General features: G+C 39.6%; 1 protein-coding gene and 2 long non-coding RNA genes across 3 annotated transcripts; 1 reads left to right on the top strand and 2 right to left on the bottom strand.

Annotated features, from left to right (window-relative positions):
- The first annotated feature begins 2,621 nt into the window (after positions 1 to 2,621).
- LOC122048601 lies at positions 2,622 to 3,570 on the top strand. Its single transcript, XM_042610149.1, has one exon. It carries the CDS (start codon positions 2,622 to 2,624, stop codon positions 3,306 to 3,308), a length of 687 nt encoding a protein of 228 aa, XP_042466083.1. The 3' UTR covers positions 3,309 to 3,570.
- A 14,190-nt stretch (positions 3,571 to 17,760) lies between these two features.
- LOC122049467 lies at positions 17,761 to 18,558 on the bottom strand. Its single transcript, XR_006130961.1, has 3 exons — positions 18,418 to 18,558; positions 18,199 to 18,347; positions 17,761 to 17,821 (listed from the first exon to the last, which is right to left on the bottom strand). It is a non-coding gene; the product is annotated as an uncharacterized LOC122049467 (long non-coding RNA).
- A 6,541-nt stretch (positions 18,559 to 25,099) lies between these two features.
- LOC122049466 lies at positions 25,100 to 26,667 on the bottom strand. The gene is made up of 3 exons (XR_006130960.1): positions 25,757 to 26,667; positions 25,538 to 25,686; positions 25,100 to 25,160 (listed from the first exon to the last, which is right to left on the bottom strand). It is a non-coding gene; the product is annotated as an uncharacterized LOC122049466 (long non-coding RNA).
- Positions 26,668 to 26,963: the final 296 nt, after the last annotated feature.

The following is a 26,963-nucleotide window of genomic DNA, read 5'->3' as shown; positions in this document are numbered from 1 at the left end:
ATGTCTTACAAAATTATTTAACATGATATTTAAAACGAAAAAAATGTCTGATCAATGGAGGATAAGTACTCTAGTTCCCTTATATAAGAACAAGGGAGATGTACAAAATTGTACAAACTATAGGGGTATTAAACTAATGAGACATACTATGAAACTTTGGTAAAAAGTAATAGAAAAAAATTAAGGAAGGAGACCACAGTGACAGAAAATCAATTTGGGTTCATGCTTGGAAGGTCGACAATAGAAGCTATACATCTTCTTAGACAATTAATTGAAAAATATCGGGAGTAAAAACAAGATCTACACATGGTATTCATTGACTTAGAAAAAGCTTATGATAGAGTCCCAAAAGAAATTATATGGAGAATTTTAGAAAAGAGATGTGTTAGCATAACATATATTAAACTAATTAAGAATATGTATGAGGATGTAACGACCAGAGTAAAAACTTCAGGCAGAGTAATTGAAGCATTTCCAATAAAGATAGGGTTACATCAAGGATCAGCTCTAAGCCCCTATCTTTTTACACTAATTATGGATGAACTCACTACGCATATTCAAGACACAGTACTGTGGTGCATGTTGTTTGCAGATGATATTATTTTGGTAGATGAAACATGTGAAGGAGTAAATGCTAAATTAGAATCTTGGAGGGAAACACTAGAAGAGAAAGGTTTTAAGCTTAGCAGATTAAAGACAGAATATATGGAATTTAAGTTTAGCAATATTAGAAGTAATGAAACTATTGTTAAGATAGGAGAGGACGAGTTGCCTGGAACCGAGAGATTTAAATATTTAGGATCATTTTTGTAAAATGATAGAGGGATTGAGAAAGATGTCTTACATAGAATACAAGCAGGATGAGTGAAATGGAGGAGAGCGTCGAGTGTTTTATGTGACCATAAAGTACCTCTTAAACTTAAAGGTAAGTTCTATAAAATCGCAGTTAGACGTGCTATGTTATATGAAGCTGAATGTTGGGCTATGACTCGAGCATATGAGCAGAAGATCAGAGTTGCAGAGATGAGGATGTTAAGATGGATGCGTGGGCATACGAGGATGGACAAAATAATAAATGAGAGCATTAGAGAGAAAGTCGGAGTTGCATCTATTGAGAAAAACTTCGAGAGACACGTTTAAGATGATACGGACATGTACTTAGACGACCAATAAATGCTTCAATTAGACGATATGAAACTATGATAAACATGCATATCAAACGAGAAAGAGGAAGACTAAAAAAGATTTGGTTAGCAACAATAAAACAAGATAAAATTATTTAAATAAGATAATGATATAATAGGAGATAGAGCTCGATGGCATAAAAGGATTCATACAGCCGACCTCACCTAGTGGGAAAAAGTTTGATTGTTGTTGTTGTATATACTTGAATCAACAAAGCTCTGATACCAAATGTTAGAAATATTTTAAGACGGTAGAACGTGACATAAGCTTGATCCAATAATCAAGATTCTACCATAAAATGGATCTTATCAAGTATATGAACGAATTTAGAGAATAAGAATTACCTGCGTTGAGCGCCGATATAATTGAAGACTCGATCTTCACCTCTTTCGCTCTACGAGGGGAGATGGATTCCCGTGTGTACTTCTTAGGGTTGCCATAAGTCGTCGTGTGTAAAAGTATGTATGAAGCATTCAAATAGGCTAGACCTAAGTGTCTATTTATAATAACAACAAATCTTAATTCTTAATAGGTAGAGCAAAAGGTGGGATCGGCCTAATAAGAAATATAATCACTAGTCTGTCCATCAAAATTTTAGTGATAGAACTAATTAAATAAATTATTAAAGAATACCCAAATAATTATAATATGAAGATAACAACATGAATTGGATCCCGTCAAATTTAACATTTGTGTGTCCGATGTCTTTTTTTCCAAATTTGACTTACATGTCTAAGGATCGCGTCTTAGTTCCCTTCTAACTTTTTCTCACTCTTTTCAATTGTTGATGCGGAAGGTCTTCATCAGTGTCATGTGTTACCTTGCCTGACGAGGAGCCAACCCATTGATCGCTTTGCTCGACAAAAGTTACTCGATTGAAACCGATTCGACATAAATCAATTCGACAGAAACCAACCTTAGAAGAACCGTCTGAGCATGCATCCGACCTTATAAAAGAGTTCAACAGCAGATATGAAGAGCCAGTCCAATCCGGTCCACCATCTCGGGGCTGCTTGTAAATGAAACGGCATAGAACTATAGAAGTCTTCGACGATTCTAATAAAGAAACCGCCATCTTTTTTTTTTTTGTTTTTTTATATATATAATGGCAATATCTTAATTGTGCGCTCCACGTAACGTCTTAAACGTAACGACCTGTGTCGTGCTGGCCCAGCCCAACGGATAGTTCACGCGACTTCTACGCAACGTCTTCCACACCTGCGCACCAGCGCTAATCCCAACGCGTGGCGACGTAGCAACACTCCATCTAACTAATCCTCACCGCCTTAACTCTTGTCCAGTCAAATGACCAAACGAATCCAGTACCCTGTTCTAACCGCCGTCACAAACCCTAACGACGTCATGAGCTCCATCGTTAAAGTATTATCCCATCTATCCGTTATTTACTGATCTACCCTCTTCTTATCCTTCTATATATGCCACGCCGGACTGGAGCTAGGTTTGCCCAATCTGCCAGCTGCCGTCTCCTTACCTTAACCTCCTTTTCGCTCCATCCATCCGCGCTGGCGTCATCATCCAGGAGATGTAGCGGAGCGGTGCACTCTTCCCGGCGATCCATCTCGCCGGGTGGCGGCGCCTCCGCCTTCGCCTCCTCGTCTTCCAGCTTTACTTCCCGATCCACCGCCGCCTTCTTCGCCGATCACCACTTCCAACACTCTCGCGGCGCTTCGCCGACCCGCGTGAATCTCTACGGCGCCTCCCCTCCTCATGCTACCGCGGTACGTTTCTCCCTCGGTCGTTCCGCCTCACCCGGCCGCTCCCTCTCCGCCGCCGACAAGCGCTCCGGTTCCGCTGTCGCCTCCCCTGCCCGCCGCACCTGTCTTTGCTCCCCCACCACGCACCCTGGGTCCTTCCGCTGTGGCCTCCACAAGGGCAACCAGCTCCAGACCGCCGCTGCCTTTTCCTCGCCGTCGAACCGCCTCAACGCCCGTCGTTCCGCCATGAAGAACTCACTGGTGCGTATCGGGGCGGTGGAGGGTGATTGGGTCAAGCGCGCGCTGTCCGCCCTCATCCGCCCTTCTTCCCACCAGCAGCGCCGGAGGGCCGACTTCCAACCTCGCCCCAGCCGCCTCTCCCGGATGTCCAAAGCCGGCGATCCGTAGATCGTCAGATCCCGAATCAGGTCCGTCAGGAAAAATAGGGAAGAAGCCGTCTCTGATCGTCCGCCGGAGCTTCGTCTTCGACCGTCCGATGCCGATCGCATAACAAACAGGAGGTTGTAAGTTCTCGGGTTTTTTTTTATTATTTTTGTACCATAAACGGCCGGAGGTAAAGGACATGAGTGAGAGAGCCGTTGGTCTGTACATACTGATCCGGCAGCCGTTGATGCTGCCTATCGCAACGAAGGCATCGGAATTGAACTGAGGACAAGACGGCAGAACGCAAGGATATTAAAAAGCTTCAAAATGAATTAAAAATGAAATAAGAGGAAGCGAAATGATTTCGTGTGGCAAATTTGGTCGCACGTCGCTTTTCCTGTTGTCCATCCTCTGCCAAGGACTTTATTGTGACTACACAATTAAAAGTGACTAGGAAGCAAATGAATTGACCCGGACTGGAATGAAAGGATAGGGTTGCGAAATCTTATGAGAAAATTTAGAAAATAATAATACTTAAGGAGGCTTTGTTAATTACAAAAGGATAGGATTACTGTGGTAAAGGAGGGTTTTTAAAAATTTTAGGGTGCGTTTTGTTTGTCTCATTTTTATTTTCTGAAAAATATACGTTTTTTATTTTTAAAAAAATAATTTTTTTACGTTTTTCGTTTTTTTGGAAAACGTTTTCTCATTTTCTTAAAAATGAATATGAAAAACGTAAACCAAACACGTTTTTCATATTTTCAGAAATAAAAACAGAAAATAATATAGAAAATACAAACCAAACACCCCCTTATATTTTTAATATTTTTAAAAATTTAATCCATTTTAGAATATTCATTATAGAATTTATAACTTTATTATCTTGTTATTGTTGTTATTATTTAACAAATTCATATTTTAAAAACTTGTAGAAGTTATATATTTTCTAAAAAATAATGCAATATTTGATTACTTTTAAAAAAAATTAGCGGGTAACATGCGAAGTTGGGGCCGGACAGCTAAAATTAGGTGATGGATATGGACCGGCCAACCACAAGATATATAAAGTTGGTGAACGATAGCGACTCAATGCCACTTGCGTCTTTCTCCATTGAGGATAAAGGAAGCTTGTGGATAATTTAACTTTAAAAAAAATGGTTTTCCTATAAATAATTGGTCAAGAATATCAAGTAAGGTTTTCATTAAAATATTTAGTATTTGACAATTATAGCTAGGGTTTTATATTTTAGGGCAAAAATGAGAAGGATTTTTAAATTAAAGGATGTCCTAATTTGATTTATTATCAAGGGGTGTCTCCTATCCACTGTTCAATCAGATTTGGTTAGTTTATAGATCGGTTTGTGTTAAATCGGTAGGTTGGCTGGGGTGCGTGGACAAGAAAAGAAAATGAATACATTTAAGTAGTTATTTTACTTCTTAAAAAAATCTAAACATTTTAAATCCTCCAAATTTCCTCATTTGCCAATTAACTTCATCATCTTTGCCAATAACTCCACTACACCGCCTACCTACCACCTCCATAGCTTCCTCGTTATCAAACATACAAGAAAAAATTCAATACATTTAAGGTATGTTTAGTTCAAGTTATCATATATAATCTTTATTATGTGAGTATCTAGTAATCACATAATCAATGTTATAAGGAATAAAATATAATTAAATATTGTTTGGTTCAACTTAGATGATATAACAAAAATTTATTTATTTGAAAGTTTTAATGAATAATCTAGTTTAATATTTTATTTTTTTTATATTTTTTACTCTTTTTTTAACGTTTTTTAGGTGTTTAATTTTTTTTAGTTTTTTTAGTTTTTTCTTTTTTTTAAAAAAAATATTTTTTTACATTTTCATTTTTTAAAATCTTTTTTCTTTTTTTATGTTTTAAAATGTTTTATTTTTTAAAAGTTTTTTATATTTTTTTCACATTTTTCTTTTATCAGAGGGTATTTTTGGTAGAAAAGTTCATTAATCCCGGAATTAAGAAAAACCTCAGTTTTTTTAGGTTTTCTGATTTCATGTTGCATGCCTCTTTTGCTGGTGTGTTAGGCATGGAACATTACTCGGAAATCATCGATTACTTAAAACAAACAAGGTTTTCATTGATAACCTTGGATGGAAAATCAAGGTTATCAAGAATAATCCCCAACCAAATATACCCGTTTGGTTCAAGTTATCATGTATAACCTTGGTTATGTGATTACCTGGTAATCACATAACCAAGGTTATGGGGAATAAAACATAATTAAATATTGTTTGGTTCAACCTATGTAATACAACACAAACTTATTTGTTTGAAAGTTTTAATGAATACCTTAGTTTAATATTTTACCGTATTGCCCTCAGTTACAAAATCAACTATTATTATTATTATTATTATTATTATTATTATTATTATTTATTTTTTTATGTTTTTTATTTTTCTTTTTCTAGTATATTTTTTTACATTTTTATGTGTTTTTTTTTTAATGTTTTTATATTTTTTATATTATTTATATTTATATTTTTTTTTATTTTTTTTACATTTTTTAAATTTTAATTTTTATTTATTTTTTTTATTTCTTATTTTTAAAATTTTAAAAAATATATATATTTTTTTAAAAAAAAAATTAGAATTTTTAATTTTTTTAAAAATTTTTAATTTTTTTAAAAATTTGTAATTTTTTTAAAATTTTTTAAAATTTAAATTTTTTATTTTTAAAATTTTTATTTTTTATTTTTAAAATTTAAATTTTTATTTTTATTTTTAAAATTTTTTTATTTTTTTAAATTATTTATTTTAAAAAAAAATTAAAATTTAAAATATTTTAAACATTTTTTTATATTTTTTTACATTTTTTCTCTTTTTTCCATGTTTTTTCTTATCGAAGGGTATTTTTGGTAAAAAAAATCGTTAATCCCGGAATCAAGAAAAACCTTAGTTTTCTGAGGTTTTCCAATTCCGGGCTGCATGACCCTTTTGCTGACGTGTCGGGCATGGAACATTACTCGAGAATCATCGAATACCTAAACCAAATAAGATTTTTGTTGATAACCTTGGATGGATAACCAAGGTTATCAAGAATAACCCCGAACCAAACGCACCCTTAGGGTTTTGTGCTTCTCGAAAAACTCAAACATTTCAAACTCTCCTCCTTCGATATCTCTCGTTCTTAGTGTGTTCCCTCATGTATGTGATAATCTTCTATTACTTATCTTTTAACTATTTATTGCTACCTCATGTTATTATTTAGGGTTTAGATTTTAGTATCAATTCAGTTCTCATTCGAGTGCCCGAACATCTTCCTCCTTTCTAGTAGACATCCAACTGTCATTGTTGTAGCAAATACAATGTTTTAGAAGCTACCCAATTGTAGTTGTTATAACGTTCTGATCTATGGTCTTAGCCTATTGTAGCAGCTATAAATCATAGTTGTTACAACATTCTACTCTATGGTCTTAGTACGTTATACGAGCTACGAAATTGTAACTTTGTAGCAACTATGATTTTAGTAGCTACTACAACATTGTAGAAGCTACAATTTCGTAGTTACTACAACGTGCTAAGACCACAGTGCATAACGTTATAACAACTACAATGGTTAGCTGCTACAATATTGTAGCAGCTACAATTTCATAGTTGCTACAACGTGCTAAGACCACAAAGCAGAATATTGTAGCAGTTACGATCGTTAGTTGTTGTTGTTGTTAGAGTGTATACTAAAAGCCTAAGCTTTTGTAAACATTTATTTCGAATAAAGAATCACATTTGGTCAAATCATCTACATTTGTTGTAGTTGTTCAATTAATTTATATTGTAGATAACATATATGTGGTGTCACATACAGAAGATGATGTTATCAATACCTTATAAATTATAAACAGTAGCTCATGACCAAAATGGAAAGGAACAAACCATTGGAAGGTCATAGTGTAATTAGGAATTAGTTTATCTTGACTATATAATTACACTAGTACACTTAGAGTGTATTGAGTAGGACCATTTGAGGTCGTTTCTTTTATACTGACTTTATAAAGGAACAAATACCTCAGTTATTGTGGAAGTGTGTGCTCTTAATCCTGATATAATAACAAGCACATATATTTGATATTTATTTCTTTAATTTATCAATGGGTGAGATTTAGTTCGATGAATCAATAAGCTCGATAAGTTGGGAAATGATATTACTTATAGTGTGTGTTGTTGATTATAGAAGGAAACTGTGTCCTAGTAATCTAGGTTGATAATGTCCTCAAGATGAGCTCATAAAGATTGTCATGTTAAACCCTGCAGGTGGACTTATATGACGATAAGGTTGAGTGGTACTATTCTTGGATTAAGATATTGATTAAATGAGTTGTCAGTAACTCACTTAATTAGTGGACATTCGATATCTTAAACACAGGGAGACTAATACACTCATAATAAGAAGGAGCCCAAAAATGTAATTTGGTATTGGTGCGGTAGTTCAATAATAGTTCTCTAGTGGAATGAATTATTATTGATAAAATTAAGTGTGTGTTCGGGACGAACACGGGATGCTTAATTTTATCGGGAGACCAAAACTAATTCCTCCTCTCGGTCCCTATCGTAGCCTCTTATTTATAGAGTACTATACCTACCTATACCCACCTTCATACCCATGAGAAGGGGGCCGACCAAGCTAGCTTGTGGTTCAAGCTAGGGTCGGCCAAGCCTTGGTTCATGGGTGGCCGGCCCCCATTAAATTAAAAAGAATTTTAATTTTAATTTTTATTATGTGGAAGATATAATTTATTACAGAGAATTAAAATTAAAATATCTCTCTTTAAAAGATCTACAAAAGATTAAAAGAAAGAGATTAGATCTCTTTCCTTATTTGTAGATTGGAAAGATATTTTTTTTCCTTCTTTGAAAAATTATTCACATGTTGAAAATTAAAATTATAGAAATTTCTTTTTATCAACCATGAAGGGATTTTAAAAGGAAATTTTATTTTTTTTAAATTTCCAAAGACAAATAAGGAAGTTTTAATTGTTGATTAAAATTATCCTATTTGCTCTACATGAGGTGGCCGGCCACATACAATTAATTAGGAAAATTTATTTAATTTTTCTTAATTAATTATTGTCAAGGAAAGTTAAGGAAATTTTATTATAAATAAATTTCCTTATTTGCCAAAGCCAAGGAATATAAAAGAAGGGGTAGGGGTGCCTTCATGGGTTACAACTTCTATTGTTCTCTTCCTCTTTTCCTTGGTGTTGTGGCCGGCCATCATCCTCTCCCTCTCTTCCTCTTGTGGTGGCCGAATCCTTCATCTCCCTTGGAGCTCTTGTGGTGGCCGGATACTACTTGGAGAAGAAGAAGAAGGAGGAGAGAAAGCTTGCATCTCTTGGAGCTTGGTTGGTGTTTTGTTCTTCATCCTTGGTAAAGCTTCCTTATTGTGGCCGAACCTAGCTAGGAGGAGAAGAAGGTGGTTGGTGTTTTCTCATCTCGGAAGATCGTTGCCCACACAACGTCCGAGGTTAGAAGAGGAATACGGTAGAAGATCAAGAGGTCTTTCTAGAAGGTATAACTAGTAATTTTTCCTTTCCGCATCATACTAGTTATTTATGGAAATAATACCAAATACACAAGAGGCTTACGATTCTAGTATTTCGAATATATTTTTCGATGTTATGTTCTTTTGTTTTATTTATCCTTGTGATTTGATTGTTCTTTTCGGTTAACCTAAAGTTATTTTAGGAAATTAAATATTAGCTTTCCATAAAAGGTTTTGTCTAGTCGGTGGTGGTTGCTCCCATATCCAAGAAGGTCGTGTGCCTCGCCACGTCAGTACTGGGAACCAATTATAAAAATTAATATTTAATGGATTTAATAACTTAAGGTCATTTGGGTCGAACGTGTTAAGTTCCGCAGGAGACCCAAGTCAAAACCTAAAAGAACGAATAGATTAAGTTTTGGATCAAACGTGTTAAGTTCCGCAGGCGATCCAAAATTTAATTTAAAAGAACACATGGTAGCTAGGAAAAGGTTCAGACCTTTGTACAAAATTTTTGTGCAGTGGAACCTCTAGGTTTTCCGAGTAGCAACCAACAGTTGCAACGTTGTAGTAGCTACAATTTTATAACTACTATTGTAAGTATCCTAGATTGATTTTGATATTGATCAACCGATTTAAGTTAGGTTCTGTAAATTTGATATCTTGTGTCTGAGTGTGTAGGGATTTAGGAACACAAGAAGTCGAAGGATGACATGAGAAAGGGAGTCAACGGGTTCGATACATCTGAGAGACGAGATGCTGCAGAAGAGTACATGAGTGGAGCCAGAAGGATGTGTCGTAAGAAGCTGGGAGGAAGTCTTCTTAAGGAAAAGGTCGGAGTTAAGTTCAGATGAGCTCAACTTTGGATGACTGGAGCATCACCCAAGAGAGCGAAGTCCGAAATTGGTTAACTCGAAAGTTAATCTTGAAGACTTAAAGACCCAAGGCACCTCAGTTGTCTAGAGGCATCTCGGATGTCTAAAAAAGCTTCTGTAAAAAAAAAAAGAACTTGAGGCACCTCCAATGGACTAGAGGCACCTTTGATGAACAGTAGCCAAGGCGCCTCCAATCCCATAGCGTTAGGCTTCCGTTGCATTGAGGATGAGATTTTATCTCATTGGAGGTACCCTTGATGACATTGGAGGTGCCTCTACTACCACTTCAACAATTGTCACTTGTGACTAGAATACTATAAATAGCACCCTAGAGCTAGGAATTCAACAACACACTTAGATTCATTTTCTATACTTTATTTCTGAACTTCTAGCAGCTATAAGGTGCTTCTTCACCTCCGACTGTTGTCGAAGAAGGAGCTTTCTTTTAGTCTTTCAACTGTCTTGCATTAACAACTATGTAGGTTGTAACCAAGTATACTCTACCTCCTTACTTTACTTTTGATGTTATTTATTATTATTAATTAATTGTGTGCCCTTGCTAAAGTAGAAGCAAAAGAAGGTTCTAACTTATTTTGTAGGCTATTCATCTCCCTCTAGCCGGTCCACACGATCCAACAACTACAATGTACTTAGAGTAGAATATTATAGCAACTATGATTTGATAGCTGTTACAACGTTGTAGCAGTTAGCAAATCATAGTTGCTACAACATGCTTATAATAAAACGTTGCAACGGCTACGATTCGATAGTTTCTACAACACTATAGCTAATAGTGCTAAATTATAAATTATTTAATTTTTAAAATAATTTTATGTTATTTTCTTTTTCTAACTCACTTTATTTGTTTTCAGGGACTCACCAATATCTACTAATTAACTATCTTATGTTGATTGTATTGAGCAATAGTAGGTGTCTTTCCCATCTACTAGACAAACCATCAATGGAGGGCATCACTGTGAGTCAGAAGAACAAAATGTACAGGAGGCTGCACTGTATTCGAATACACCGCAAGTTGACATTAATATTATAGCAAAGGAGCAGGGCCGTAACTTCCATGAGGCCAGAGAGGCGATCGCCTCAGGGCCCAGCCCAATGAAGGGCCCATTTTTTTTATTAAAAAATGAGAGATATGGACCCTAAATGACCGTTAAACCTATTCTCACGGTTCCGAGGCACACACTGACGCATGACTCTTATTTGCACATAATTTATTCTTCGGTGTTGCTCTTCTTTGCACGTGATTTCTTCTTCGGCGTTCTTTCTACTAAGGCACGGATCCACGGAACAAGAGGTAATCATAATCTTCTTCTTCGACCATCTTCTTCGTCTTGCAACACGTGACACTAATTGCAACCTAATCATGCAACAAGGATCGTTTGTGCGACCTAATCGCGTCGATTCTCACAGTGGCTATCTCACTCGACGCCGGTTGGCAGTTGGCCTTTGTTCACGTGACTTAATTGCATAGCACGGGGCTGTCACATGCTACCTCAGTCGCTTGTGCGAACTGCGACCTAATTGCATGGTGGTTACTACTTGTCGTCTTGCTACTGCTTGTGGCTACCGCATTGGTATCAGTATTATATGATACACTAAATGGGCTACCAATGTTATAGATTGAGAAAGAAAGAGTTCGACAATTGAATTATGCAGATTTGATAATTATTTTTTATCTCTAAAATAGCTATACGAGTAGTGTTTATATAATTATTTTAAATATTTATTATTTTTTGTTGATGTAATATATTTATTTATATATTTAATATATATGTTATTTGTAAATTAAATTTTATTATTATTTATCGTAGCAGAAGAGTCATTTTTTTAGTATGCGCTTCAGGCCCCGTCGTACACAGGTACGGCTCTGCAAAGGAGAAAGATGGATTATCACATCAGCTTGAAGGACGCATATGATTTAGAAGGGGATGAAGATTATTTTAACTTTGCATCCCTAGAAGATGAAGATCAGTTTGTATTTGAGTAGTAAGAAAATGATTACTCAAACCAATAATTTCTATACATTTGGTGTTGAGACTAAAAACTTAGTATGAATGAGTCAAACCAAATTGAGATGACAATCCAATATAATGTAGTCGAGGGCACTATCACAATTGATTTAGCTGACGATGATAAGAGTAGTGGAACATCATCAAAAGTTGATCAAGTGTTCTCTGATGGACAAAAATTTAGAAAAGTTTTGGAAGATTGTGTGATATATAAAGGCTTTGAGATCAGGCACATGGAGACAAAAAGTTATAAAATGAAGTCTATTTGTAAGGTTAAGCCTTGTGCTTGGAGAATCGTTGCTAAAGGGCTTGGAAATTTTTGGATCAATGTGTTTGATAAATTACACACATGCTCATCATCTATGAGAAAAAGATAGAGATCACAAAAATTACACTAGTTCTTGGGTAGCTGGTGAGATTCAAGAACAAGTCATGACTAGTGAAAAGTACAATCTAAAGATGATTCTAGCAAGCATTCAAAAAAGATTTAGAGTGACAGTATCATACCAGAAAGCATTGAGAGCTAAACTCTAAGAAATGACTAATATACATGGGGATTATATTGAATCATATAATGATCTGAAGGAATTTACTATAGAATTAAATATTAGAGATAATTAGACAATGGTGCACGTAAGGTCTACACATGATGGTCATTTATAGCGAATCTTATGGACTATTAGGGCTTGTATTCGTGAATTTGCTGAATTCCTACATCTAGTTATTAGTATTAATATTTGCCACCTTATAGGGAAGTATCCTGGAGTTCTTATAATAACAACTTTGTGGACGAGTCCAATGGATCATTCCCAAAAGCTTTTGCTATTGTAGAAATTGAGTGCAGGCTTGCTTGGAAATGGTTCTTGTCTAAACTTCGAAATAAGATAATAGGGGATAAATACATATCAATTATAAGTGATAGAAATTTTGGTATACTACATGCTATTATGGATGTATTTTTAGAGTCCCGCCATGGTTACTGTCTTGTTCACCTTTCAAAGAATTTGATATTAGATTATAAAGATAGAGAGGCTACAAAATTGCTATGGGTTGCAGCACATACATGCACTAATTTGACTTATAATGAGTGCGTGGATGAAATGAGAATGTACCACACTGAGAGTTATGAGAGGTTGCCAAAGTAAATGAGCTAATGCCTACTTTCCTAGACACATGATATCTACTAATGGTCCAGAGTGCATGAATATAGTCCTGAAAGCTATACATGAATTGCCAATATGTTATATGATAGAGTACACCAGGAGAAAGTTATTTGAATAATTTCATTGTTGTATGCAAATTGGCGAAAAATTATTAACCAAGATAACTCCCTATGTTGAAGTCTACTAAAATGTATAACAGTTGAGGCATACATTGTAGTATTAATCCTTGTTCTAATATAGAATACTAAGTAAGCACCAGTATCGCTATATATGTCATTGACTTATTTGAAAGATATTGTACTTGTCGTAAGTTCAACGTTCATGGTTTCCCATGTTCTCATGCAACGAATGCAATTGGGCAAGCTCATCTAGATCCTTACAACTATTGTGAAGATTTCTATTTGTCATTATACTACATAAACACATACAATAATATTATCAATGGAACTAGAAGTAAGGAGTATTAGAAACGTCAGCTAACTGATCCTCATATGTTCCCTCCTAGGTGTTGTTGGTTGCTACTCGGAATATCGTCCTAGTTCCCCTATACAAAAATTTGTACAAGTATAGAACTATCCTAGCTACCCATGTGTTCTACTAAAGTTAAATTTGGATTGCAAACGATGCTTAACATTATTAATCCAAATTTTCCCTTTAGAAGTTAAACTTGAATTGGGAACGAAACTTAACATTCTTACTTCAAGTTTAACCGATGTGATCTTCCTAAGTTAAACTATATTACAGAAGTTGATCAAATATCTATTTCAAGGATCGGCTTCCAGGTCAAACGTGGCGAGGCACTAGACCTTCTTAGGTATGGGATCATCCATCACTGCCTAAACAAAGCCTTTCAAAGAAATCGGATATTTAAATTTTTCACAGTAAACAAGGTTTAATAATAGAGACCTCAATAGAAAAACATTATCGAAACGAAAATCGATAACAAAAACGATAATTAAAATCGATAATCTCTTGTGTTTGGTTTTTCAAGATTTATACAAAAGATGAACTAGTTATGATGGGGAAACTAATAACTAGTTATACCTCTTGATCTTCTATTGTATTCCTCTTCTTATCTCAGACGTCGTGTGGACGACGATCTACCAAGATGAGAATCCACCCAAGCCTTCTTCTTCCTTTCAAGTTTCGCCCACCAACTTTCTCCAAGAGATGATGAAGTTCAGCCACCAACTTTCCTCCAAGGGATACTAGACAAGGGAACCTCCTTCTCTTCTTCTTCTCCTTCAAGCAACCGACCATTAATGGATCTCTACACCAATATGCTGTCGGCCACCAAGAGGGAAAACTGTTGGATCGAAAGCGCTAGAGGGGGGGGGGGTGAATAGCGCTCGTGGCTTTCACTCGTTTTAGAATCGTAAAACAATCGAGAGTTTAAAGCAGCGGAAATGAAATAAAGACAAACACACATAAACACACCAAGATTTACTTGGTTCGGAGCCTTGAGCGACTCCTACTCCAAGTCCCACGCTCGTTGAGCATTTACGGTGGGCAACAACTATTTTTCATAAAATCTATTACAAGCTAAGTACAAATAAACTGTAAGTAAACTTTATAACGACAACAGCAAAATGGAAACTGAAGCTTCGGGTCGTCGGTAAGTTATTGCAGCACTTCGGGATCGTCTCGTAAGCAGCTTGCAGCATAAGGATTGCTTGGAATTTGTTGTGCTGAGTGTTGCCTCGAACCCCTCTTTTATACTGTGCTGGAGGCGCCTCCAAGCCTGTACAAGGTGCCTCCAGCCCGCCGAGTCGCACGGGTGGATCAGCACAGACCAGGTCGAACCTTATCTGGTTTAAGGCGCCTTCCAGCCTTAGTCCGAGGCACCTCCAGCTTCATCCGAGGCGCCTCCAGCTCCTCTGGATAGCTGGCTTCGGCTTGCACCCGAGGCGCCTCCAAGCTCCATGGAGGCGCCTCGGACACTATTCCTCCGAGGCTAAACTCTAGTTTTTGGCCCTGCAAAACATGTTAGTCCACAAACACATCCAACCAAGTTAGCACAGATATTAAGCAAGATAATAGAATATTCTAACAGTCTTTTGACTGTCCGGGTCTGACTTCGGATTTCCGACCGGAAGTCCTAGGTCGACCCAACGTCTACTGTTCCCTCTGCGGGGAACGTGTCCTCACCTACTCCATTCAGGAGATTTACCTGTTGCCAGTACGATCCTCCAGATCAAATGAACTTTTACTCGGCGCTCGATGCTTCCAAACTTTCTGCTGGACTCCCGCTTCCCGGCTCGTCCAGTCTTCAACCTGGTTCGCGACACTAGGACTTTCCACCTAGGGTTACCACCCCCTAGGACTTTTACCTGAAGCCCTCGACCCGCCAAGACTTTTCGCATAGGGTTACCACCCCCTATGACCTAGGGTTACCACCCCCTAAGGTTTTCCACCTGCCTAACCGCAACTAGGACTTTTGCCTAAGTACCACTTAGGACTTTCCTGCAAGCTTCATGAACCTTGTTAGATAACAACATAACCTTAACTATTAATTCCTTTGCCATTATCAAAACAACGGTTCGATCGTCGGATGCTTCCCGCACCAACAAAAACAAAGGAGAAGAGAGAAAGAGTAAGGGTCGGCCACCACCAAGGAAGAGAGAAGAGGAATAGAAGATGTATTGTTGTGAGTTGAGGCACCTCTACCTAGACCCGACCCCGGGCCGGGTCTGGCCCGGACCCGGCCCGGGCCCGTAACCGGGTCAACGGGCCGGTTGCCCGTTGACCCGGTTCGCCGGGTCGAACCGGAACCGGCCCGGCAAGTTGCCGTCCCGGTTCCGGTTCATTGGATGTAAAACCGGTGAACCGCCGATTCATATCATGAACCGCGTTTGCTAACCAATGTTCGAGTCATTGAGGGTTTTTTAGGTATTTTTTTCAACGGTTATGATCATTTGACCGTTTTTTGATCAATGACTATGATTTAGTGTCCGTTACTATCAAAACTCTATAAATAGAGAGCTTATTTCATCATTTTTCACACACATCTTCTCTACTCTTAATCTCATTTTCGTATTCTCTAATCTCTACACGCTTTCGTTTTCAATTTTCAATTACAATGGAAGGAGGCCGTGGAGGTGCATCATCTCGAGCTCGGAAGGGAAAGCAAATAATGAATCCGCGGGAGGAGGACCCCAACATTCAATCCACCGATGATGAGATCGAGCATCTTCCGAATCCGACACCCGACACACAAGGAAGTACCGATGCAATTACTTCTAAGGTTCGAGAACTTCCTCCTCTAAAATATTCTATTTTTACTAAATATTTTGAGAATGTAACGACCCGACCCTTTTTGGCCTCTTGGGCGACCCTTGTGGCGGCCCAACTGGCGGCCCTTGTGTCGTCGGCCCATTTGGCGACCTCTCATGTCGTCGACCGACGACCCTTTGGTCGTGCCGTTACTCACTAGGACTTTCCACCCCTGGCCAGTGGATTTTTGCCTCCCCCAGGATTCGAACTCTAAACCTCCAAGCTTAAGTATTAGAGTTTATGAATCCTGGTAACCAAGTGAGATACTAAATTGTCACGCCCCGGGAAAGTCCCTGTCCGAAGAAATTTCGGCAGCACCTCCCCTGTACGGCGGACAATCTGACACAGTTATATATATCATCAGCCCACTCGACTGGAACAAAACCAACACAACGGAAAATGACAGAAACCAAATACAAACCAAAACAAAAAAAAACTGCTAGCCGGCTAGGCTTACACAACCATCAACTAATACAAAATACCACATAACAACATCAACACTCCAAAAACAAAACCGGAGTATAGAGCTACACAATCTGATACATAAACAAACAAAACATAAGTGAAATCGACAAGTCTTCTGATGTGACATGGGGACCAGCAGACAGGATACTCCAAGCGACACCATACACAACCTGGTACCTGAAAAAAAAATATAGTGTCCACGGGGGTGAGTTCAACAACTCAGCAGATACCTAGTTGACATGTATAGTAAACTATAACAAATAGTAATAACTATGGAGTACTGTCTCCTACACAAAAGAAGGTAATGCATAATATAAAAGGCTGAAGAGTACAGTACTCACCAAGGCCACCTATCAGAATAATCAGGTTGTCAGACCGAGCGAAACATGGACTTCAGCAAATCAAACTCCATCTAACTGGCACAGTGCAACACAAGCATGAAATAAATGCGATGATGCGATGCAGTGATACGGGGTCGATCATCTCACACACAATAGTGAGGCCGAGTGGGTAGGGTGACAATGCACAATCTGTATTAAATGTCACGAATAGGCTTATCGAATTAACAATTTCATATTACCATAATGTCGTAGAACGAGCCCAGGATCGACTCCGAGGAACCAACGGTAGAATGTAATTACGATGTCACGCTACCCACTGGGGCGAGACAAAAAAACACACACTGCCTGAATCGACCACTAACCCATGAGTGGTGGTGTGTGCAGATCCATGTAACTGGCGATGTGCTCAACAATAATGGAGTGAACTATCACACAGCATGCAATCATGATGCATGACACTAAGCTTAGCAATAAAATGATCAGCATAACCATATCCATATATATAAAATGAGTATCGTAATATCGATGGTCAAATACAAAGATCTAAAGTACACAGGTCAGATAGGATATCAAAAGCCTAGGTCCTGAATATAACAAGCATGGTCTGTCACTACCTCTCTGAGCATATATATATATATATATATAATCATGTGGGTACTAGCATAGAATGCATATCAGGTGAGCAAACAAGCATGTAACAGGTATCCGGTAGTGACGTACCGAAACAAGGACGAACATAATTATTACTAAAGGCTATAACCTACTAGACATATCAACATGACAGATCAAAAAGATAAGTCAAGGTACCCGCCTCCGATAAGAGGATCGTATCCGGTCCAATCTGATGTCAAGATGCTCGTCTCGTGTCAAAGTCCTGTAATTCCATGACCAACAGATTCAGCTACTTACTTATAAATTAAATAGCTAAATCAATTCTACACACCTATTTATGATAGCCATAGTCAAATATGATTATTAATTAACCATATAATTAAAGTTAAGTCTGCTTAACCCTAATTAATCCATTATTCTCCTTAGATTATGTTTAAATCTTTTAACCCATCTCCTTGTGAGTTAATCAATTATATCATGGTAAATTTTCTAGGATCAATAAACCCTTAAATTCATCAATTGGATTATAACTCCAACCATAACAATTTACAACAGAAATCTAATAATCCTAATATCAATCATGAAATCATTACATCAATCAACACCAAATGATCATAATGAATCCACTCCAAAACTTACCCAAACTCAAGTAGGTGGCTGGTAACTCACAATTAAAGGAATCCATGACCAGAAATAGGTTGCTCAAATCTGTGGATCGTCCTCAACCAGTGATGCTTGGATCCACAGTGGAGTCGTTGCCTAACAGGTCAACCCTTCCACATCAGCACCTAGAACAAACTAAATGTCAAATTCACAGTGAGTACATCCTCAACTATATAAGACTAAATTAAAGCTCACCTTGTTGTCTGATCACCATACTAACTGCCGGCAACTTCACACCAGACCGAGACTGAGATCCAGCGCTGGTCTTGAAGCTAGATTGGAGACTTCTTTCGCTTGGCCACAGATCAGCCCGTGAAGGGAATAATGGCACAGAGGCAGTGGCAGATTTGATGGACGACACAGTTAGTACAATCATCCTCAAGTCAAGGAAGCACCAGTTTGATTAATCTCGAGTAGGCTCAAGCATGAGTTTCGATGAGTTGGCTGCTCGCGAGGATGAACGGCGACGACAGCGGTGACTGGGGTTGGCCGTGGGGACCAGAGGCGACACAGAAAGCGGTGAAGCATCGCTTAAGGAGGGTGGTCGGCTGGCTTGCTAGGGCACAGAGGTCGACCTCGGCGCACAGATCAGGGGAGAGGAAGGCTCGGGTGCAAGCTAGGGCAGAGGAATCGGTGCAAGGAAAGGCTCGGACGCCGGCGGATCTAGGGCGAGGGCGTGCACACGAGGGAGAAGAAGGGATGCTCAGCTGCCGGCTCTCTGTTCCATGGCGTCGTCGGCGTCGGCAGAGGAGAGGGTGGCAGCGGGGTTTGCAGCGCCGGCTAGGAAGGGTGGTTAGGGCTCGGCGTCGGGGAAAGCTCGGGAGAGGAGGCGCGGGAGTAAAGGAAACGGCGAAAAGTAAAATAAGAAAAGAAAAACAAAAAGGAAAAGAATTCAAACTTTTCCTCACTTAAATAGGGTAACCTAAATAGGCTTTCCCCGGGCCCCGTTTTTATCCCCGTAAACTCGTCCATACGAGCTCCGAAAAATTCCCGAAAAATTTCCAAAAATTCCAAAAAATTCCCTTATTATTATTCTCTATTTTTACGATATTTTACATTCTCCCCCACTAATAAAAATTTGGTCCCCAAATTTCGTTATCTACCATCAGCAAATAATAGCAAAAGCTATAACAGTGTAAATGTTGAACGGAACCATAACTTACATACCTCAAGTGAAAAGGTGGGGGTATCAATATCGAGCTCGAATCGTATCCTCGAGCTCCCGAGTAGCCTCCTCGTCCGTACGATACTACCATCCGATTTTAACCAGCCGGATAGTCTTGTTCCGCAACTGACGCTCTTTCCGGTCCAAAATTCGTACCGGAATCTCCTCATAAGTAATTTCAGCTGAATGGAAACTAAGATATCTGTCAGCACATGTATCGGATCGGGTACGTATCTCCTCAGCATAGATACGTGGAATACGGCGTGAACGCCTACCAAGAACGGTGGTAGTGCTAGCCAGGAAGCTACCGCTCCAATCCTCTCCAAGATCTGGAAAGGTTCAATGTATCGCGGAGATGGCTTACCTCTGAGGCCAATATCTTCACCCTTTCGTGGGCGAATTCACAGAAATACATGGTCGCAAATGGAGAACTCTAAGAGTCTCCAACTCCGGTAAGCATAACTCTTCTGGCAGTCTTATGCCTCTGACCTCCTTTGTCTAATAGTATGGACCAACTCTGCCTCATGCTAGGCTCTATGAGGTCCCAACAACTGGGTCTTCCTAACCTCATCCAGAGGGTGGGTGTCCGACAAGGCCTACCATACAACACTTCAACAGTGGCATTTGGATAGCCGAATGCAAACCGTTGTTGTAGGCGAACTCTACCAATGGAAAATGGTCCTCCCAACTGCCTCCGAAAATCCAATACACAAGACCTCAGCAAGTCCTCTAGAGTCTGAAAGGTCCGCTCTAACGGTCCATCCGTCTGCGGATGGAAAGCTGTACTAAATCGGAGCTGCGTGCCCAAGGCCTGTTGCAGACTATGCCAGAAATGAGACGTGAATCGGGGGTCTCTATCCGAAATAATAGTCAAAGGGACACCACGTGATCTGATGATCTTCCGGCAAAACAGATCTACCAATCAATCCAGGAAATCAGTCTTCCGGATCGCTAACGAGTGCGCAAATTTGGTTAATCGTTCAACGATTACCCAAATTGCGTCACGGCCTCGTCGTGTCCTCGGCAAACCCACCACAAAGTCCATAGTAATATGTTCCCATTTCCACTCAGGAATAGGAATCCGCTGAAGTAATCCAGCAGGTCTCTGGTGCTCAGCCTTCACCTGCTGACAGACAAGACATCTAGCTACAAATTCCGCGATGTCTTTATTCATACCGTTCCACCAGTAAGAACGCCTCAAATCTCGATACATGCGGGTCCCGCCTGGGTGGATCGCAAATCGAGAGCGATGAGCTTCCTGAACTAGCTCCTGTAAGACCGGATGAGGCTGAAGTACGCATAATCTGTCTCGGAAGTATATAATACCCTCCTCGTCTCGTGTGAACTCGGTCTGCTGCCCGGAAGCTATCTGGCTGCAAATAAACTACAAATATTGATCAGCAGCCTAGGGCTCTCGTATCCTCGTCCTGATCAACGACTGAGCAACCATGGTAACCAGAGTACCCTGCTCTGACTGTCCTTACCCCTCAAGGCCAAATTGGAGGAACCTTAAATCAAGTCTGTGATCACAACTCGGTGGCAAGCTAAAGTCCCTCCGGACTTCCTGCTAAGCGCTTCGGCAACCACATTAGCTCTCCCCAGGTGATAGCTAATGGTACAATCATAATCCTTCAGGAACTCCATCCATCTCCTCTGTCGGAGATTAAGTTTCTTCTAAGTAAACAGATATTTGAGACTCTTATGGTCAGTGAGAATCTCAAATGTAACGTCATATAAATAATGTCGCCAAATCTTCATGGCAAAAATAATGGCGGCTTACTCCAAATCATGTACAGGGTAGTTCTTCTCATGCTCCTTCAATCGACGAGAAGCATAGGAGACTACCATATCGTGCTGCATCAGAACAGCGCTCAAATCCTGAATAGATGCGTCGAAGGTAAAACCAAAATCGGAGCCGACACTAGTCTCCGCTTCAGCTCCTAGAAACTGGTCTTGCAATCCTTAGTCCAAGTGAACTTCACGCCTTTCCTGGTCAGGCATGTAAGTAGCATAGCAATCCGTGAGAAACCCTCAACGTATCTCCAGAAATATCGAGCCAAACAAAGGAAGTTGTGAGCCTCTTCTATAGACTCCGTCTACTCCCCACAGTAACAACCTCGATCTCTTGTGGAACCACGATATACTTCTACTGGTCACCATGTGTCCCAAAAATCTCACAGAAGACAATCCCAAAACGCACTACTGAACTTCGCATATAGATGTTCCCATCGAATCATATCTAGAACTATGCAAAATAGTGTGCGTGACTCACCGCGGATCCGAAACATATCACAATATCGTCAACAAAGACAATGGAAACCGATCCAAACATTCTGGGAATACCAAAATTATCAAGTCTCTGAAAACATCTAAGGTTCTGCAAGCCCTAATGGTAAAACCGAGACACATAATGTCCGTATCATAGACATTCCTAACCATAAGATCTCTGATAATAAATCAGAAATCTAATCACCAACAACATAAATCACCTAAGAATAGATCCTCTAGTGTGAGAGCAACGCTCCATCACACAAAATACCACATATATGGAAGCAACGCTTTACCACAAGAAACCCTCCATATGTGGGTAATTTGAAATAGGTATCTGTAATAAATATGGGAGCAACGCTCCACCACAAACAATCCATAACATGTGTGGGAGCAACGCTCCACCACAAATAATCCATAACATGTGTGGGAGCAACGCTCCACCACAACCAATATATAAGTGCCCAAGGCACCTTACTATCAAGCTAGAGACTGCACGATATCTCTCTACCACAGATCACTATAGGTAGCCTAGGGTATAACACCCAGTAAGCAAATCAAATCCATAGTCAACTCTATCATCATCCTAGTGGGTCGGTCACCCACTAATAGGAGAATTAGTTGACAGGGTAATACAACCAATAACATAATGTAGACACTCAATATTCTACATTCAACATAGGTAGAATCATCATGATGCTACCAACCATACACCTGGCACACGTGCACACACAACATATGTATGATCGACATAATCCTCCATTTAGTACACACCAAACATACTCATAACAAAGGTATAAACCATCGTGATACCTCTAACAATGCATACCGAACCCGTGTGCACATATCAATATAGGTATAATCGACAATACACCTCAAACAACATTCACTTGATATATATACACCTATGCCAAGAGTATAATCAACATATACTTCCAGTAAAGCATACTAAACTCAGGTGCACTCACAAATCAAACATAATCAACAAGATACTTCCAATAAGACACTCACACCCATGTGCACATACCACGACACAGATTTAAAATGATAAGATACCTCCAGTAAAACAATCAGACACGGGTAAAATCTACTAGAAACCCACAACAATCAGACTGGAAAAGTATACCCACAATAATCATCATCTGGACAAATATACACCCACTACATGCAATTTAAACCGTCCATCATAACACTTCTACAACACATAATAATCATATGTACACCACATAGATATGCAGAATCAGCATATTTAATCCAATCAACCTGATATTCCATATGCTACCTTCTATGTTATCCAACTAGGTGCATACAGTCTAAAATAAAAGTCCACATGGAATAGGATACATCGATCCTCTATAGACTGACCAAACCGATAATGGTATACGGTTAATTCAGTCTTTTCCACATCAGTACGAGTCATGTACCCAAATGTACTTTAGATATCTAACTAAGCACAAATAATCAAAAGATTCGAACCTCTAAAAATAGAGTATGACTGTCCTCTACTGATCAAACCAACAAAACTAAATCAGTCATCTACTAACTAATCAAGAATACCTTAATCCTCCACAAGCAACTAAGGTATATCAATACACGACTACCCAAATCATCAAGTGTAAATCAGACTTCTATTGACCAATCTAACAAGAGTAAACCAATATTTACTGATGAAATTAACTGAGGTAATATGATATTCTACTGGCTAGATACTATCCACTATCCAACTAATAATAGCAGAGGTGGTATGTGCCTCAATCTGCTAACCAACTAGTAATAACAGAAGCTAAAAACTACCGGTGTATGATATGATAAATCACCAGAATCTGTAACCCTTAATCTCTATCAAGGTCGATCATCATCAGGGTTTTACCTAATACATAAAATATATGCTATCTCAACTAGACAGGTACTAGTAAAGAGTGTTAATACATGTCATAAACTGTAATAGTCAACGGTGCATATACTAACAAAAAGGTAGGATAACAGTATACCAACATACCTCCTATAGCTGTCAGGTCCCAAAACTCGAAAAGTCACATCGAGAAAACCAAATCACGAAATCCGAAACACAGGGAAAATAAGACTCGTAAGCCGAGCTCTAATACCAAATAAATTGGTATCAGATAAATCTCGAAAATCCAAAACACATAGCAAGTATCGTATACCTGCTCTGATACCACTAAATTGTCACGCCCGAAAGTCCTGTCCGAAGAAATTTTGGCAGCACCAAACTTTCTACATCCGATATACATCAATACACGCTACCAATATATACACAACCACGTTATATATATCATCCACTCGATTGAAACCAACACAACGGAAAATGGCGTAAACCAAATACAAACCAAAACAAAAAAAAACTGCTTACACAACCATCAACTAATACAAAATACCACATAACAACATCAACACTCCAAAACAAAACCGGAGTATAAACAACCTGATACATAAACAAACAAAACATAAGTGAAATCGACAAGTCTTCGATGTGACGTGGGACCAAAGAGACAGGATACTCCAAGCGACACCATACACAACCTGGTAATATAGTGTCCACGGGGGTGAGTTCAACAACTCAGAGATATATGATAGTAAACTATAACAAATAGTAATAACTATGGTCTCCTACACAAAAGAAGGTAATGATAATATAAAAGGTCAAGAGTACAAGACTCACCAAGGCCACCTATCGGAATAATCGGGTGTCATAAATCAGATGACGCCAAACATACGATCCATCCAAACGCAGATATAAGTGCAAAGAACACAAGCAAGAACGATAAATGCGATGATGCCAACGATGCCCCGTCACCCCGATCGCCACTCGAGGCCGAGTGGGTAGGGCGACAATCACTACTCCCACGAGTGGCCGAGTGGACGGATCTTGAGTACACCTATCCTCCTACCCCAAATCATAAATGGGGAGCGAATGCCTCAACTCCCACACGACGACGGGAGGAATCCGCTAACACGTTAGATCACGCTACCCACGGCGGACCAACGGAGCCAAACAAAGTCCCGCCGACACACACGAATCGACCACTAACCCACGAGTGGTGGTGTGTACGGATGTGCTCAACAATAATGGAGTGAACTATCACACAGCATGATGCATGACACTAAGCTTAGCAATAAAATGATCAAGATAACCATATCCATATATAAAATGAGTATCGTAATATCGAGGTCAAATACAAAGATCTAAAGTACACAGGTCGATAGATATCAAAAGCTAGGCTAGAATATCGTATAACCATACTACCTCTCGTATATATATATATATATATATAATCATGGTACTAGACAGCATCATCATCGGTGCAAACGTAAAACTCCATAGTGACGTACCGAAACAAGGACGAACATAATTATTACTAAAGGCTATAACCTACTAGACATATCAACATGACAGATCAAAAAGATAAGTCAAGGTACCCGCCTCCGATAAGAGGATCGTATCCGGTCCAATCTGATGTCAAGATGCTCGTCTCGTGTCAAAGTCCTGTAATTCCATGACCAACAGATTCAGCTACTTACTTATAAATTAAATAGCTAAATCAATTCTACACACCTATTTATGATAGCCATAGTCAAATATGATTATTAATTAACCATATAATTAAAGTTAAGTCTGCTTAACCCTAATTAATCCATTATTCTCCTTAGATTATGTTTAAATCTTTTAACCCATCTCCTTGTGAGTTAATCAATTATATCATGGTAAATTTTCTAGGATCAATAAACCCTTAAATTCATCAATTGGATTATAACTCCAACCATAACAATTTACAACAGAAATCTAATAATCCTAATATCGATCATGAAATCATTACATCAATCAACACCAAATGATCATAATGAATCCACTCCAAAACTTACCCAAACTCAAGTAGGTGGCTGGTAACTCACAATTAAAGGAATCCATGACCAGAAATAGGTTGCTCAAATCTGTGGATCGTCCTCAACCAGTGATGCTTGGATCCACAGTGGAGTCGTTGCCTAACAGGTCAACCCTTCCACATCAGCACCTAGAACAAACTAAATGTCAAATTCACAGTGAGTACATCCTCAACTATATAAGACTAAATTAAAGCTCACCTTGTTGTCTGATCACCATACTAACTGCCGGCAACTTCACACCAGACCGAGACTGAGATCCAGCGCTAGTCTTGAAGCTAGATTGGAGACTTCTTTCGCTTGGCCACAGATCAGCCCGTGAAGGGAATAATGGCACAGAGGCAGTGGCAGATTTGATGGCCGACACAGAGGTGACTGCCAAAAACACAGTGGCAAGCTCGCTCGGCAGTGGCAGCAAGAGGAAGCACTAGGTTTGGATTCCACACTAGGGCACACTCAAGAGGAGTGTGCTGGATTGGTGTCAGCACTAGGGCACAGATAGGGCCGGCTGTGAACAACCCCATTTTCTGCATCGGCTGCTCGCGAGGATGAACGGCGACGGCAGCGGTGACTGGGGTTGGCCGTGGGGACCAGAGGCGACACAGGAAGCGGTGAAGCATCGCTTAAGGAGGGTGGCTGGCTGGCTTGCTAGGGCACAGAGGTCGACCTCGGCGCACAGATCAGGGGAGAGGAAGGCTCGGGTGCAAGCTAGGGCAGAGAAATCGCGGCGACGCTGCTCCCTTCGACCTCAAGTGGTGGCGCCGTCCAGTGCGGCTCGGAAAGGAAGAAGAGAGGGAGAGGCCGGCGCTAAGGCTCGGACGCCGGCGGATCTAGGGCGAGGGCGTGCACACGAGGGAGAAGAAGGGATGCTCAGCTGCCGGCTCTCTGTTCCATGGCGTCGTCGGCGTCGGCAGAGGAGAGGGTGGCAGCGGGGTTTGCAGCGCCGGCTAGGAAGGGTGGTTAGGGCTCGGCGTCGGGGAAAGCTCGGGAGAGGAGGCGCGGGAGTAAAGGAAACGGCGAAAAGTAAAATAAGAAAAGAAAAACAAAAAGGAAAAGAATTCAAACTTTTCCTCACTTAAATAGGGTAACCTAAATAGGCTTTCCCCGGGCCCCGTTTTTATCCCCGTAAACTCATCCATACGAGCTCCGAAAAATTCCCGAAAAATTTCCAAAAATTCCAAAAAATTCCCTTATTATTATTCTCTATTTTTACGATATTTTACAGAGAAGGTCACTCTTCCGTCGGGAGAAATGCGTGCAAAATGTAAGCACTGCAATGCTTCCTACAAATTCCAAGCCGGCGGCGGCTATGGGTCGTTGAAACGACATGTAGAAACGAAGCACCCAACGGAATATGGACTCGACCGTTCTCAAACACAATTATCAAGATTTTCTTCAACTAGCGGTA

The sequence above is a fragment of the Zingiber officinale genome, chromosome 2B (genome assembly GCF_018446385.1).
Source record: "Zingiber officinale cultivar Zhangliang chromosome 2B, Zo_v1.1, whole genome shotgun sequence".
In the NCBI taxonomy this organism is placed as follows: domain Eukaryota; kingdom Viridiplantae; phylum Streptophyta; class Magnoliopsida; order Zingiberales; family Zingiberaceae; genus Zingiber; species Zingiber officinale.
Note: the sequence above shows the minus strand (reverse complement) of the source record. Positions and strands in the feature narration are given on the sequence as shown.